At 57.4% G+C, this 11,444-nt stretch overlaps 1 protein-coding gene across 1 annotated transcript; it reads left to right on the top strand.

The window, feature by feature from the left end:
* The first annotated feature begins 2,481 nt into the window (after positions 1 to 2,481).
* CLEC3B (C-type lectin domain family 3 member B) lies at positions 2,482 to 10,853 on the top strand. The gene is made up of 3 exons (XM_077859198.1): positions 2,482 to 2,756; positions 7,344 to 7,442; positions 10,374 to 10,853. Exons 1-3 carry the CDS (start codon positions 2,648 to 2,650, stop codon positions 10,772 to 10,774), a joined length of 609 nt encoding a protein of 202 aa, XP_077715324.1. The 5' UTR covers positions 2,482 to 2,647; the 3' UTR covers positions 10,775 to 10,853.
* The last annotated feature ends 591 nt before the right edge of the window (positions 10,854 to 11,444 follow it).

Genomic DNA, 11,444 nt, shown 5'->3' with positions numbered 1-11,444 from the left:
GTGAGACCCCACTGCAGACCTGATGGCACAGTGGTCCCCTCCTGTTGAACCCCCCGGGATCCAGGCACACTGTGGAGCGGGTGAGGGGCTGATGGGACGCTAACAGGTCCAGGCACATCCCGGCGCAGCATGGCTCGTGCGTGGCTCCTGCACGACCACGGACCACCCAGAGCAGGGCGTCAGCGCCGTTATCCGGCTCCTCTGGGGAGCCTGCTTCTCCCTCTGCCTGTGCCTCCGCCTCTCTCTGCGTCTCTCATGAATAAACAAATACAATCTTTAAAAAGAGAGAGAGAGAGAACCGCAAGTCCTTTCTTGCCATGTGCTACCCACCCCGAGCTCCAGGAAGCAAGGCTCCCCGTTAAGAGTGTGCCCTTCGGCCCCCAGCTGCGTCACGGAGACAGGGGCCCAGCTGCCCCCTAAAGCCCGGTGCTCGGAGGATGGAGAGGCGGAGCCCCCTGGCACTAAGGGCACTCGCCACCCCGCAGTGCCCCAGGCCGCCAGCCGGATCCCTGGCCGCAGAGGATCCCTCCCTACCAATCTGATGGCAGGCTCCCTTGGAAGAAAAGCCCAGTCACACAATGCTGTATTCTCTTCGCGAACAATCTTCAGCTCACAGGAAATTGGCAATTCCGGTGTACGGAGCGCTTGTCCCCTGAAGCCCCGGGGAGTTAGGGTGTCTGCGCCAGGCCTCAGCGTGCGGCTCCTCCAGGCCAGGCGGCTCCCCCCGAGGTCACAGCACGCCGTCCCCACCGAGACAGCGGCAGGGTCGCCTCACGGCCAAGAGCTCCTTGGACCCATGGGTTTCTCTGTTCGGGGCTGTCCAGAATCGCAGGCCGTGTTTGCCGCTCTGTGCCTTTGTCTCCTTCAGTCTGACGCAGTCCCCTCCGTCCCAGTCCGGCCAGTTTTGAGGAACCCGGGGCCGTCGTTTTGTAGAAGGCCCTCAGTCGGGCCCCCGCCGCGTTTCTTTGGCAGGAATCTCTGGACCGACAGACAGACGTGGTGCTGCGTTCCCTCCAGGAGTCCAGGGGGCCCGCGCGCCTTCCACCTGCGCCTCGATCCGTGATGCTTACTTGGGCCACTTGACTGATTAAGCAGCGTCTGCCCAGCTTCTTCCCTGCAGGTCACTCTTCCCTTTGTAAGGGACACATGTCTCGTGGGCAGGTAACATGAGGCTCGGAAAAGATCCCGTTCCTCCTCTGATTATTGGAGCATCCACGTGCTTACCTGTGGGTGTGCTCCAGGGTGCCCACGTCATTGTTGTCATTGTCGCTTTCACGACCTTGCTGACCTTTGGGCCCTGGACGCTCCCCCAGCTCGCCCCTGTGTGCAGTTACCGCGTGTCCCCATCATCCCTTAAGCACTCTCCTGCTTTCTGGCAAAACAACTTGTTCTGGGCTCCTTTTCGACTTTCCTGCCCCAGCCCTCGAATCAGGCACGTCTCCCTCCCAGGTGCTCTGGTTCCTTTTAGTGGGAAGCTGGATTGAGAAGCCAGTCAGTCCTTGGACCCGAGGGCGGCTGGGGGCCCTGGAGGGGTTGCTCCATGGTCGTTCCAGTGACAGCTAGGGAACAGGCGTGCACGTTTCCATCTAAATTTAGAGGTTCATCTTTATATGTTCAAGCCCACAGTTGCACACCGATGGCTCTAATTTTAATCCTACACCACGTGATTCATTCTAGTTTTCTCTCTCTCCATGTTTGTGCCTCCCTTCTCTGATGAGGAGTAGCCTGGCTCCCATTGTCTGGAGCAGATCTGCTTATTTGATGGGTGGTGCCCTGTATGCAACCTACCCCTCATCCCTGCCACCCCCCACCTCCCATGCAGGATCTCTCTCTCCTCGCTTGGACTCCCACGCTCCGTGCAGAGCCTCTGCCTCCCTCCACCCTGCTGGGCCAGGACAGTATTTGCTCCCTGCTCCACCTTCGATAGCATTCTGGGGCACCGTGGCTCCCACCTCTCCCACTGTAGTCACCTCTGCTTCAGGATAGGTTGCTCGAGAAGCAGAACATGAAGCAAGGAGAGGATTCCCTGGTATTTGTAACCAAAGATGCACCAAGTGTATCGAGACAGAACCACAGAATAATCATAATAAACATTCTACAAAATCAGGCAGTGAGCCCCAGGTCACACTGTCAAGAGGCCTCGGAGTGTACCTGTTTTGGAGTCGCCCCACTTGAGTTCGGATACCAGTGCTGCCCCTGGGGAGCTGGGGCCAGTTCCTTAGCCTCTATGAGCCTTAGTTTCCTCAAATGTAAAATGAGGGGATGACAGCAGCTTCCCTCCTGTTGCTGGCGTGAGGCCTCCGGGAGCTAATGCCAGGGAAGGGCATGCCCCTGCACCTGCCCACCCTAACTGCTCAACAGATGTGAGCTCTGACAACCATCGTGTTTTTCAGAATTCTATAAAAAACAATGATTCTGTATTAGAAGGCAGGGCCAGGACGCTGGGTGGGTGTTCCCCGGGCAGTGAGGCGCTCCCAGGCCTTCTTCCTTTGCAGGCTTTTGTTGGCAGGCCCGCAGACGAGTCTGGGAGGGTTTCCTGGACAGAGGACCCTGTGGCTGTTGCCTTAAGACGAGCAGGCCGGGCCTCAGCTGCCACTGCTCTCCGACCCAGGCCGAAGCAGGCAGCAGCCCCAGCCAGTGCACCAGCATGGAGCTTTGGGGCACCTACCTGCTCCTCTGCCTCTTCTCCCTCCTGACCCAGGTCACGGCCCAGGAGTCCACCCCCAAGGTCAAGAAGGCTGTAAATGCCAAGAAAGGTAAGGAGGGGGACAGGGCTCCTCCCCATCTTCCAGGGAGCTGGTCAGCCTGTCCTTCACTGCTCCTGATGCTCCTTCCCTTCATTTTCCTTCTTGATAAGTCCAGGGAACTTCAGGGAAGTTCCCCCGAAGCCTGGGAGAGTTCTCCGGTACCAGGCGCGGTTGTGAGAATTGTAAGGATCACTGATTCTCCGAGTGGGAAAGAACTTTCCAGATCATCTAAGCCCACACCCACTCCCCCCATCTTCACCCCCCAAATATGTTAAAGAAATGAAACCTTGGGTTTGGCAGTGCCAAGGGGCTCTGCTTTGTAACCTCCAAGCCTGGGGTTACTCCATTATAAAATGGGGATAGTGGCATTTGCTGAAAAGCTTCTGGTTAGGATTTAATGCTACAAAACATGCAAGTGCCCAACGTGGTGCCTGGCACTTGCGATATCCCCAGTGCACAGGGGAAGAAGGGACCCAGTTAATTCTCTGTGTGACAGCGTATCACACAACCTTGAGAAAACAGAAATGGGGGAACCCGAAACCAGGATGCCAGAAGTGGGTTTGCACTCTCTCTGTTGCCTCTGGGTTTGGGGTGTCCTTGGGTTGCCTTGGCTGCTGCAGAGCCTGCCCTTGGAGCCCTGCCTGGGGTGAGGTCACCCCAGGGTGTGTTGAGACAACATGAGCGAAATGCCATGGCGATGAACCGGGCTGTCACCCCCAAAGGGCTCCGAGGCTCCGAGAGAGAGTTCCAGGGGATGAGAATGTGGATTTAGGCAGAGAAAAGGGTGGCCAGAGCCAAGAGCCTGGAAAAGGCAGGGCAAGGGGGCGTGGGCCGCCCTCAGGCCCCTCTCTGAGCCTCCTCTGTAAACAGACAGCTGCCTGTAGGCCATGGACTAGTGGAGTGTGGGAAGGTGCCTCAGGACAGCAGAGACCCCCAGGGCTGTGACAAAGAACAGAGCAGCTGCGGCGTTGACAGATAATGACCTCCAAGATTCAGTTTATAAAGTTAACGACAGAAAATCCAAAACAGAATGGACACCATGCCGATGCCACATTTACTTTGAAAAGTGGGCTTATATACAAATACACATTTGCTTATATATTCATAGATATTTTTTCTGGAAGGATCCATAAGAGTGACAGTGACAACCTCTGGGAAGAAAAACTGGGGAGCTGAAGGCAATCTCCGTCGGAAAGAAGACTAATGTTTTGAACTGTTTGGGTTTCTTTCTTTTTTTTTTTATTTATTTATGATAGTCACACAAAGAGAGAGAGAGGGGCAGAGACACAGGCAGAGGGAGAAGCAGGCCCCATGCACTGGGAGCCTGACGTGGGATTCGATCCTGGGTCTCCAGGATCACGCCCTGGGCCAAAGGCAGGCGCCAAACCGCTGCACCACCCAGGGATCCCCTGTTTGGGTTTCTAAAAAGTTGTATGCAGATGTTACCTTCTATAAAATTTTCATTAAAAAGAGTCAATATCACGCACAATTGTGTCCACAAGTATTCGCTAAAATTGCCACCTAGGGAGGTTCTTTGTAGGGGAGGCACAATTCCAAAGGCAAATTATAGGATTTTTTTAAAAAAAGATTTTATTTATTTGTCAGAGAGAAAGAACAAGCAAGGGGAGTGGCAGGCAGAGGGAGAGGGAGAAGCAGACTCCCCCCTGAGCAGGGAGCCCAACGCAAGGCTCAATCCCAGGACCCCAGGATCATGACCTGAGCCAAAGGCAGACGCCTGACTGAGCCACCCAGGCGCCCCTAGAATTTTTAAATGTGGAAAATAGTTGCTAATTTCTCAAGTACCAGAGATTTATTTAATCATTCAAATCATTTATTAAAGCATGTGAAAAAAAGAGGTCAGACCAGATGGTGGCTTGGCCCTCTGCAGCTGTCACGCTGGAACTTGGCCCCAGGCGCTCTCCGTGGAGGTGGCCCCTGGAGACCCTGGGCCCTGAGGCCTGCAGAACAGCTGACAATGCCGGTGGAGCCTTCTGTCCAGCCCTGACCTTTCGCTGGAGCCCACTTCAGTGTTCTCTGACTTGCCCTGGGTTTTCTTCCTTCCACCCACTGTCCACATACACAACAGATGCTTCTAGACTGCTTCCCTGCAAAAGGGCCGATATATGCGCTGAGCAGCCTAGCAAAGGGACACCACCGTGCCCTTAAGGTGCAAATCGGCCCGAGAACCTCGATGGTTCTCACTCGGGCACTCTCAGGAGTACATCACAATCCAGAAGGCTGGTCCTTCTGGAAAGGCTGGATCTGGGGTCAGGGGCCCGGGCAGCATCTGCCTCTTCCACACATCTCCAGTGACTCCAAGGACCCGCCAGGATTGAGATTCTTAGGACTAATCAGAGTGTAGACCCAGAGCACACAAGGGGAGGGAGTCCAGAAGAGAGGCTATCCATTGGGGCTGCTTGGTGCCTGAGGGTGAGGCTGTGTGCAAAGCCCCCACCTTGGCCTCCGGGTCAGGGGACAGCCCTGGGTGCTTCTGGGAGCTCATCTGCTCATGGTGGGAGGTGTAACTCTGGCCGGCTACATAGGGGTCAGCAGGAGGCGAGGCATGTGGGGGAGGCGCAGGTGGCTGGAGCTCTAGTGGCCATGTGGCCTCACCTGCCAGGGCAGCGCAGGTGGGCAGGATGGCCTCACAGGGGGTCACAGGCCCTCAGAACAGGGAGACCTGGAAGTCTTTCAATAACATGCATCAGGAATCTGAGGCTCCGAAACAGAGAGGGGTAGCACAGAGCCTCCTGACTCCTTGCCCAGAGCTGCAGAGACATTCCCTACTCCTACACTCGGGTGGAGCACTGTTGGTGCCTTCCTCCTTGACCAGTCCCCAGAGGGCCCCTTGCACACGTGGGTACCTCGGTGCAAATTACGAAGGCACCCCTCTGAGTTGCCAAATTGTAGAAGGGCACCCCTTTCTCTGATCTGTCTCAGCATAGCCAGGGCAAAGCTTAGGGACTAGACATGAGCCCACACTCGTCCCCTCTGCTGAGTACCTTTGTGCCGTAGGCAACTTGCACAACCTCACCTGGCACCCTGCGCCGGAGCATCACATGACTGGGCACAGAGCTGCCACGAGCTTGTCAAGGCAGAGGCCCAGCACATGAGGCACACGTAACCTTGCCAGGCTAGTTTGCCAGTCCTAAACCCTCCTCCCCCTACCACTTTTTTTTTTTTTTTTTGCTTGCTTATCCAGGTGTTATTTCCCTCATATCCCTCATATTTGATAAGTTACATCACTAATTTCTGCATATACACGTTTCTTGCTCGCATTTGTTTCTTGAGATTTCCTTGCAAAAGCATCTTATGAGTGGACAAAGGCTCTGCCCTCATTGCTCATGACCTTGGACTTTACACAGGCACAGCTAAATGGTCCATGGAAGCGCTTCCCTGCCCTCTACCCCACGCAGCCTTTCCTGAAGCCCTTGGGGTTTCAGTAAGGTTGGGGTCCACCCACAGAGCCCTCAGCCTGCACACACAGAGAGACACCTCCCCCCTGCCCCTGCTGGCTCCCGCATAACCAGCTCCCAGCAGGCCTCAATGCTCAGGATGGCTCACGTAAGGAACGTGCTCCCGAGCCGTCCCAAGCGTGGGGAGGATCAGACCTGGCGCCACGTGCCCCTGGCTTCGGAACAGGCCTGCTGGCGGCCGGCTCTGCCATCCTCGGCCACTCGCTTCATCCTGGCTTCAGTTTCCTGCTTGTGAAGTGGTGCTACAGGAGGGGTGCATTACACGGGTCACATGGGTTGACTGTGAGCCAAGCACTGTTCACACGCTTGACCTCTCTCTTCTTCAGAGTCCTCTCAGGTGGGGCTCTTTGTATTTAATTAAATTAATTTATTAATTTATTTATTAATGAGAGACACAGAGAGAGACAAGAGACACAGGCAGAGGGAGAAGCAGGCTCCCCACAGGGAGCCCGATGTGGGACTCCATCTCGGGGCTCCAGGATCACGACCTGAGCTGAAGGCGCCGTTCAACTACTGAGTCACCCAGGTGCCCCTGAGGTGGGGCTCTTATCAACCCATTTCACAGATGAGGAAACTGACTTCAGGGAGGCGGAGCAACTTGCCCCGGGTCACTCACATCCTTGTGACCTCAGAGCCCAAGCATGCGGGCACCTGTGGTGTCACACTCAGCCCTGGGCTGGAGCGCCTGCCCATCCTGTCCATGCTCTGTTGCTCTAGCCTAGGGAGGTGAACTTGGCAGGTCTCAAGGGCATCTGGCTCTGCTTCCTATGCTTTGCTCTCCCCTGGAGCTGGGAGGGTGGTTGGGGGGGCGGAGCACTCCCGGCCCCTTCCAACCCCAACCCCATCCGACCCCCAGCAGTTCTTCTAAACACGTGGATGGGTTTCACTTGAGTAAGACCAAGTGAAGGATACGTTTCTCAGCAGATGGAAAATCACAAGCAGTTACTTAGACTGTCACCAGCAGGGAGAGAGAGAAAGTAGACCAAGATAGCAAGGTCTAGGGGTATCCTTTCCCTTGTCCCCTTGGGTGGTTGATGGAGGGCGGGTTTATCCTACCCCGTCCTTGCCCTGCCCCATCCCTACTGCCTTCTTCACGTGTTTGAGATTGTCTCTGTCCTAGATGCTGTGATCCCCAAGATGTTTGAGGAGCTCAAGAGCCAGGTGGACAGCCTGGCCCAGGAGGTGGCTCTGCTGAAGGAGCAGCAGGCCCTGCAGACAGGTGAGTGCGGACGGCAGTGCACCAGAGTAGGGCTTGGGCCAGGGCAGCCGCAGTGAGTGTGTTTGCAGCTTCCAGTCAGTACCAGGGCCCTGGCTGTTGGGCCAGCCCTGTAGGCCCAGATTCTGGGTTCAGGGAGCCCCCTCCTCAGCCTGCTTCCTCTCCGCCAGATCCCCTGATGTGTGTGCAACTGGGAATGTTCTCAAAGGACAGAGACTCTCCCACAAGGCTGCATTAGCACCTACCGGAAGCATGGCCCCAGGAGCAGCCTGGAACAGGGGCAGCAGCCTTCCTAATGAGCTCCCACAGGACCCTCCACTCCGCCAGCCCCCGCAGCCCTAAGGGGCACGTTAGCTTCGCTCCCCTGTGTGTCAGCAAATTTGTGGATGCTGTTACTCTTAATCATCCTAATTATGCCGAGGCAGGGCTTCTCATACCTACTTTAAATGGGGAAACTGAGGCACAGAGCGGTCCTGTTCCTTGCCCACGCTCACCCGGCTGGTTAGTGCAGATTAGGATCTGAGCGGGAGCAGCGGGTGCATGCTGGGTGTGAGGAGAGGTTGGTTTCGGTCTTCCCGGCCCTGCACTAATCGGATAAGCAAAGATGGACATGGTCACACAGCTGCAGAGCCTGGGGGCAAGGTCGGGTCTCCTCCAGGGCCACCTAACCTCTCTCTCTCCACCATAGGGTCTCAGACTCGCCCACTCCTCTGCCCCGGGGAACACAGAGAATACAGACTGACAATAATAGATAACACTCAAAAAAAAAAAAAAAAAAAAAGATAACACACGTGAGCCTGGCACTGCTCCAAGGGCTTTATGTATATTAACTTTTAATTTTCTTCCCAGAAAACCCATGCAGTGGGCTTATTGCTATAACCCCACCTCCATTTTCCACCAGGAAGCTGAGTCTCTTGCTAACAGCCCGAAGGGCAGAGTCTTGCTCTTAGCTCTGTCGATGCTTCCTCTCCAGTTATCTTCCTGGGACCCGCCTGGGCCCCTTCCTGGGCAATCTATAAATCTCCCTGTGCTCACAGCCATCCTCTCAGCTGTTGCTTCTCTGACAGCATATCCTGACCTTTGGGCCCTCCCTCGACCTCCAGATCCTTCTCACTGGGCAGTCTACACCCGCTTCTTCCCACCCAGGTCTTTCTTTCACCAGGCACACTGGCCATCCTTCTCTCCCTCTAACGTGCCATACTCTGTCCCCTCTACCACAGGGCCTTTGTACCTGCTGTTCTGGCAGCCTGAATGGCTCCCCCAAGATCCATCTAATATGCACACCTCTAGCATCATCACTGTCTCAAGACTTTTTTTAAAATTAAAAAAATATTTTGTTTATTATTCATGAGAGACAGACACAGGCAGAGGAAGAGGAAGGCTCCCTGCAGGGAGCCCGATGTGGGACTCGATCCTGGGACCCCAGGATCATGCCCTGAGCCAAAGGCTCAACCGCTGAGCCACCCAGATGCTCCTGTCTCAGGACTTCCTTGTCTCAATCAGGCTCCTCAGTCATAACTCTCGCAAAATGATGTTCTTTCCTTCATCATATTTATTGCAGTTTGTAACGATAGATTCCTTTGGTGATGTATGTCTGCCTCCCCTGCTAGGTGATAAGCCCAGGAACACGGGGGCCACGTTTGATTGCCTTCTCTCCCACCACCTCGCCTACCGCATATCAACACTCGGGAAATTTTTGTTGAAGGGAGGACAAACACATGATTTTGTACAACCTGCTTAATACAGCAGGTAGGGTGAAGGGGCTCTAGAGGGGAAGCGTCCACCATGTTTTTGCTTCAAGTAAATAGAACACCTAACAGGAGCTTAAACAAAAAGTGAGTCTGAAAGAGGGTAGCTGTTAAGTTTTTGTTCAGAAGCCTTGCCTCATGGTCCCAAGGTGGCTGCCCTGGCTCCAGACATCATGAGTGCATGCAAAGCAAGAGGTAGGAGAAAAGGTGGCCCGGCCAATCATCAGGCGAGTGAAAGTCTTCCATTTCCACCTTATTGATCACGGCTCTATCATATGACCACCTGTAGCTTGGATGCAAAAATGAAGCTTACCCAGCCTCTGTAGTGGAGGCAGACAAGGGGCTTGAGAGAAGGGGGTTGAGAACGGATGTTGACTGAGTCAACCAGCAGTACCTGCCACAAAGGGAATGTTTTTCAGAAGCACAGTGCCATTCTGGGTGTCAGTCTCCTCTGCAGAGAGGAAGGCTGGGGGGAGATTGCAGGGCACGCTCGAAGGTGTCTCTCCCGTCTAAGCTTTGTGCTTGGGCAGAGCCCCTTGAGGTGAGGTGATGTGGTGGGGATTTCCCCCCACAGAGTCCATGGCGTCTGGCAGTTTCCCCACCCCCACCCCACAGGGCTGCTGATTCTCTGGACACGCTCAGGGCCTCCCGAGCTGGCAGGGCCCTTCAGCATTGCCCTGCCTCAGGCAGGGATGACCTGTCTCTACGCTGCCACATCCCCCAGGCCCTGGATGCCAGCGCGGGGAGGGGCGTGGCCTCGAGCTTGCGGCTGCACCTGCACCTGCACGGCCTGGCCTGCTGCACCGGGAGGGGCGTGGCCTCGAGCTTGCGGCTGCACCTGCACCTGCACGGCCTGGCCTGCTGCACCGGGAGGGGCGTGGCCTCGAGCTTGCGGCTGCACCTGCACCTGCACGGCCTGGCCTGCTGCACCGGGAGGGGCGTGGCCTCGAGCTTGCGGCTGCACCTGCACCTGCACGGCCTGGCCTGCTGCACCGGGAGGGGCGTGGCCTCGAGCTTGCGGCTGCACCTGTACGGCCTGCGCAGCCGATGGGCCGAGGGGCCGGGGGATCTGGGCTGTACCTCGGCGTCCATCGCAGCCCAAGGCTGGGTGCGGGCAGGGGCCGTCGGGGGCCTGGGGTGGGGGTCCCCCCGGACCCCGCGTGACGGCCGTCCCCCCCCCCCGCAGTCTGCCTGAAGGGCACCAAGGTGCACAGGAAATGCTTCCTGGCCTTCACGCAGCCCAAGACCTTCCACGAGGCGAGCGAGGACTGCATCTCGCGCGGGGGCACCCTGGGCACCCCGCAGTCGGGCTCCGAGAACGACGCGCTCCACGACTACCTGCGCCAGAGCGCGGGCGCCGAGGCCGAGACGTGGCTGGGCCTCAACGACATGGCGGCCGAGGGCGCCTGGGTGGACATGACCGGCGGCCACATCGCCTACAAGAACTGGGAGACGGAGATCACGGCGCAGCCCGACGGCGGCAAGGCCGAGAACTGCGCCGCCCTGGCCGGCGCCGCCAACGGCAAGTGGTTCGACAAGCGCTGCCGCGACAGGCTGCCCTACATCTGCCAGTTCGCCATCGTGTAGCGTCGCCCCCGCCCCAACCCGCCCCAACCCGCCCCAACCCGCTCCTCGTGCAAATAAAGCTGGTGCCGCTGGGCCCCGAGTGGCTGCGCTGGTGCTGGGCCCTCGGGCGGGAGCTCTGGGGACGGGGACGGAGACGGGGAGGCGGAGGGGGAGGAGGAGGGGGGAAGGTGGGGAGGGAAGAAGAGAGAGGGAGGAGGGGGAGGAGGGGAGGGGAGGAGAGGGAGGAGATGGGAGGGGAGGGAGGGGCAGGAGATGGGAGGGGGGAGGGGGATGAGATGGGAGGGGAGGGGAGGGGAGAGGGTGGAGAGGGGAGGGGAGGGGAGAGGGAAGAAGAGAGAGGGAGGAGGGGGAGGAGGGGAGGGGAGGGAGGGGGAGGATGGGAGGGGAGAGGGAAGAAGAGAGAGGGAGGAGGGGGAGGAGGGGAGGGGAGGAGAGGGAGGAGATGGGAGGGGAGGGAGGGGAGGGAGGGGCAGGAGATGGGAGGGGAGGGGAGGGGATGAGATGGGAGGGGAGGGGAGGGGAGAGGGAAGAAGAGAGAGGGAGGAGGGGAGGGAGGGGAGGGGAGGGGGAGGATGGGAGGGGATGGAGGGGGAGGAGATGGGAGGGGAGGGGAGGGGAGAGGGAAGAAGAGAGAGGGAGGAGGGGGAGGAGGGGAGGGGAGGGAGGGGGA

The sequence above is a fragment of the Canis aureus genome, chromosome 19 (assembly GCF_053574225.1).
Source record: "Canis aureus isolate CA01 chromosome 19, VMU_Caureus_v.1.0, whole genome shotgun sequence".
NCBI lineage: Eukaryota > Metazoa > Chordata > Mammalia > Carnivora > Canidae > Canis > Canis aureus.
The sequence above is the reverse complement of the archived record's forward strand: the minus strand, read 5'-3'. Positions and strand labels throughout refer to the sequence as shown.

Bases quoted from the DNA above. Each gene is read 5' to 3' on its own strand.
- CLEC3B (XM_077859198.1), top strand. From the start codon at position 2,648: ATGGAGCTTTGGGGCACCTACCTGCTCCTCTGCCTCTTCTCCCTCCTG. The intron at 2,757-7,343 runs GTAAGGAGGGGG...TCTCTGTCCTAG, and splicing joins GGCTGTAAATGCCAAGAAAG to ATGCTGTGATCCCCAAGATG. The intron at 7,443-10,373 runs GTGAGTGCGGAC...CCCCCCCCGCAG, and splicing joins GCAGCAGGCCCTGCAGACAG to TCTGCCTGAAGGGCACCAAG.